Source organism: Mixophyes fleayi, chromosome 5, assembly GCF_038048845.1.
Source record: "Mixophyes fleayi isolate aMixFle1 chromosome 5, aMixFle1.hap1, whole genome shotgun sequence".
In the NCBI taxonomy this organism is placed as follows: Eukaryota; Metazoa; Chordata; class Amphibia; order Anura; family Limnodynastidae; genus Mixophyes; species Mixophyes fleayi.
This window is the reverse complement of record NC_134406.1, coordinates 250,746,561-250,751,302: the sequence shown is the minus strand read 5'-3', so window position 1 is coordinate 250,751,302 and position 4,742 is coordinate 250,746,561. Positions and strand designations below refer to the sequence as shown.

The window sequence follows — 4,742 nt, the reverse complement described above, 5'->3', positions numbered from 1 at the left end:
AGAAAGTTAGTTACTAACCACAGATTGTTCATGCAAAACCCAGTGGTGGATGGAGGGGGTATTGATAGTAATACAGTAAACTGCAAATTAAAATTACCAAAACATTCAGGTACCACATCCATGTGAAAACTCACTTTGGGCTGGGTAATACGCTATAGACAAACACCACAATTTCTTGAGAGATCAACATGGCAACACATCATTGTGAAAACAGACAAACTTGCAATGAAAGCAAAACTCGGCAGGTTGAGGTGATTTTTACCTTAACATGCACCTACCCGTACCTGGGTTCACAGTCAGGAAGAAGATGGTGGAATCTTTCTAAAGAGGAGACCTACCTGTGCCTATCTTGAGCTGAAGACAATGAAGGCCACGAGGAACCCCAGGGTAATATTAGAGGCTGGTGAGGGCTTTGTGCCCACATGGCATATGAGCGGGATAAGGTTTTGACTCTTTGAGCCATAGAGACCAGTAGTGTATGAACGGTTCTTGTGGTAAATGTATAAGCTGTTATATGCAGTATTGTATAATATATCTTTTCCAAGGTATTCAAAGCAAATGGTTGCATTTAAAAATACTGAATTTGTGCATGTAGTACTCAAGTATACAGGGGACAAAGGTACTTTATGTTCCAGTCTCTCACCAACCTGACATCTGCCTGACAATGAACAGGTGGTATCATCAGAGAGGTTGTAAGTGCCAGTTACCAGGGGTCAAAGGTGTAACTAGCATGGTAATAGCTCTCCATGCGCACAGCATTGGATACAGTTGTATTTAAAAAGCAGCTTTGTGTTAGATCCAACAGCATTGAGAATGGTCAATGCCCCCTAATAACGTGGCTGGAAATCACAGAAAGGAGGAATAAAAATAAATATATTGCAAGAGAGCATGTACAAGTCAAGTCATGAGAAGATAGAAAAATCATTTAACATTTGTTACTAAAGACATGTGCATCCATTCATAGACACAATTCTAGATAAGTTTTATGAATTACCATTAAAGGCTTACTATATCCCACTACAAACACCAATAATATCAATATCCAGGCTGAATTTACAAACCTATTCACCAGCCATACAGACACATTGGGAGTCACTGTAGAAGACTTATTATACAGACCTATGAGAAGAACAATTTGAAAGGAAAGAGGTATAAAAGGGAATATCCAAATGTAAGACAGTGGAGACGTATCTGGCCTCAGTGAGGCTGGCCATTTAGAAGACACAGAAGGAAGAGAAGACTAATTTATGCCACAACCAATAACAGACTCACAAACCTGTCATTACAGTGTTTCCAAGTGTGTGACCAAACAGTCAAAAAGTTAACGACTAAGTTTTTCCAGTTTTAACATTTTTATTACAAAGCAAAGCATGCAATAATTTAGTTTCATACAGAAACATGACATACTTTTACGTTTCTCAAAAACAAAAACAATATTGGTATGAAGAAGTCCATAAAAAAAAAGGCATTGCGGGTTGGAGATCTGTCCACCTTAACGAGCATCAAATACCACCACTGAGATTAAATTAAGGAAAAATAGCACTTTAAAGAAGTTAAGAAAGAAGCACATATTTAAAGTATACTTTCCCCTGCTTTATATTATGTTCATGCCCTGTTTGGGAGTCCTATTATTTAGACCCACAGACATCCATTTTCCAGGTGAACTTTACAGGCCTCAAAGCTGCTATTTTCACGTGACCGCAATCTTTACATGCATATTAAAGGAAGGAAAGTGTCACAATTACACACCAAAGGGTAAATGTATGAAAGTCCGTTTTTTTCAACTCACCGGAAATCGGCGACTTTGCAGCCAAAATTTAAAGTGGCGATGGCTTGTAAAGGCAAGTTTGCCTTTACAAGCCATCGCCGCTTTAAATTTTAGCAGCAAAGTCACCGATTTCCGGCGAGTTGAAAAAAACGGACTTTCATACATTTACACCCCAATGTACAAAAGCAGTTGTGCTTTGTTGGTTTAATTTGACCATTACCAGTTACTTGTTCAATTTTCACTAAACTGCTTCTTAGTTGAGCTCTGGGTATATCACAAACAAACTTTTTTTTTTTTTTTTTTTAAATAGGGCTTCTCTATTTCTGTAGCATGGCATTTCACATAAAGCTTGCGGCTTCCTATTGCTCCTCCCGCTCACACCCATCTTAGCAGCAATCTTAGAACAATGAACAAAAATCTTTTTCCGTTGCTATACTACAGTCAAGGAGGAGCCCAGGGAAATATTGCTGCAGCATGCCGTTAGTGGGGTTCCATTAAAGGCAAGGAACAGGTCACTGAACATGCAACAAGTAACCGTGCATGATGCTTTAATTCATTTAGCTATTGGCTTAAATCCAACTCAGTAAAAGGATACATCGTTTTGTTCTTTTCTTGTACATAATTCTGTAACCACATTCTCTACATCGGATAGGATCTCTGGCTTTTATTTCATTTTCTTTGTGGCATTCTGAAAGAAAAGAAAGTCAAGTTTTTAAAGGTCAATTATGTTAATGTCAATTAAAATGCAATCAGCTAACTTTCTAGGAACCACTGACATCATTGAGGCATGATAAGCTACATTGTGAGGAATAATGACTGTCCATAAAATGTCCATGTTCACTAGAAGAGGGCAATTCAAGGTGTCTCCAGAACAGTCCGTGGAGACATTTTGCAGCAGAGATTTTACTAAAATCTCTGCTAATTTTCCCTTGTGCCCCACAGACATGTGAGGGAAAATAAGCAGATATTTTAGTACCTCATTAGCCGGCAAGGCGCGCAGCCGGAAATCCAGGCAATGTCCAGCAGCACCTTGCAGCTAACTGAATCTGCCCCTAAGTGATAGGTATTCTTTAATAAGGAAAATAGTTGAATTAATAGTAGAAAGTTCAATGCTCATCAGTGTTTAAGATTATTTATTCCATATACAACTACAACCTTTCAGTGGGTATCATAGACGCACTGCCATTATCTGTGTACGGCTGATCAGGGACACTATGCAAGAGATGACCATTGCAAGATAACAAAAGCCAGGAATTCCCAGGGGGTCCCATTATCCAACAGCGAGTCAAAAGCGGCAATTTTGTGAAAACTTTTGCGACTGGCTGCCCGCGAAAAGAAGCGCAGAGGACTCCCAGCTTCAGTCATTTGGCAGTGGTCAGTGCCGGTGGGTTATTTTGTCTAGTCTGTTTTATTTCCCTAATTAATGAAGAAAAGAAGGTTTAATTTCCTATTCTGAGTAACACAGAACAAGAAAGACGACATGAAGAGTTTAGTTTAAATTTTAAAGTGGTGAACTATAATTTTGGGGAGTCTTTTTTCCAATTAAATTTATGTTTTTTAAAGTCAGGTGCGTTTACTTATTTGAATTATTTTTATATAATTGGCAGGGTCTTAAGGAATAGCTTCCCTGTTATAGTGACTATCAACCCAATTACTTTAAACTCTTTGAAATTAGGACTTGCACAGATGTCATGGAGAAGGGTGGGCTTTAAATCACAGCAATTATTGGCATTTGAGACAGAATTTTAAAAGCTGGTACAGTATTCTGAAGAGAGGTGTGTGGGTGGGGGAGCATTTGTGTTATCTTGTGCACCTCCAACCACCATCATATTAACTTACTACACTTATAAGATAAGAAACCGTTGACTTCTCCAGCAGTTTAGGGAACTACAAGTCACAGCATGCCATGTCAGAGACTGGCAGAGTATACGGATACTGAAGCCTATTGTAGACCAGTATCGCCATCTTTCTTACCTCCACAAATATAGATCATCGGCTGCTGCTTGGGTGGAGGGGCGTCCTTCTGAGCCTCCATACTGTCACCTTTAAATATAAGTAATAATATGATTAAAATGATTTATAGTGAATTATAGGTAACCAACAAAATAAACCTGTAAAGTATGAGAACTAGCAACACAGAACACACTCCATAAAGTAACAATAATCTTTGGATACCTGGCAGGAGACACTGTATAGTTTATAACACAACACTGCGGCGTGATGGCCAGACTGAGGCGCACGATTATGACGTCATCAAAAACAGCGCCGCAACAGACGAGTTTTGCCCTCAGACCAGTGAGTCACCGCTGCGGCGACCATCTTTGGTTTGGGCGGAAGTTCCTCGATAGCCATCTTTAGTGTTATTTATGACCTTTTTGTGTTGTTCATTCTGATTATCATGTACAGATTCTGCAAGTAGTGTGTGCTCTGTTTTTTCGTTAATATGTGTTTACTATGAGGTAGCAAAATACATACGTGATCTTCATAGCAGAGACATTTGTAAAATTGATGCTTTACACTGCGGAATCTTTAATACAATACCCAGCTACATACAGCACAAAGAGCTAAAACTAATACACAATGTGGGCGCAGTTATAGTGATGGCAGTTTATCCATGCAGCTCTAGGGATGTAGTAAAAGGATGATGGGGATGATTGGCTGCAGTTCACCTGTGAAACACTGGATGGCAGTATATTTTTTTTATCTTCATTTAGATTAGACTACAACAAACAAAGCTTAAATATAGATAAGAATAAACTAAAAACTCTGTAAGTAGGACTCCTAAGTGACTTATAATATCAATGTAATTTACAGTATGAAGTGCATTATTCCATTTATATTTATACATATACAATATATATTTCTATTTATACATATACAATATATATTTATACATAGGCGAGGAATTTGCTGTGTGTGGATCAGGCATATTATAATAAAAGAGTATATCTAACTTGTATATATAACATTCCTT

At 38.2% G+C, this 4,742-nt stretch overlaps 1 protein-coding gene across 1 annotated transcript; it reads right to left on the bottom strand.

The window, feature by feature from the left end:
• Positions 1-1,333: 1,333 nt before the first annotated feature.
• POLR2K (RNA polymerase II, I and III subunit K) lies at positions 1,334-4,041 on the bottom strand. The gene is made up of 4 exons (XM_075211404.1): positions 3,944-4,041; positions 3,743-3,811; positions 2,364-2,456; positions 1,334-1,515 (listed from the first exon to the last, which is right to left on the bottom strand). The coding sequence occupies exons 2-4, from the start codon at positions 3,801-3,803 to the stop codon at positions 1,493-1,495; spliced, it is 177 nt and encodes a 58-aa protein (XP_075067505.1). The 5' UTR covers positions 3,804-3,811; positions 3,944-4,041; the 3' UTR covers positions 1,334-1,492.
• Between the last annotated feature and the right edge of the window lie 701 nt (positions 4,042-4,742).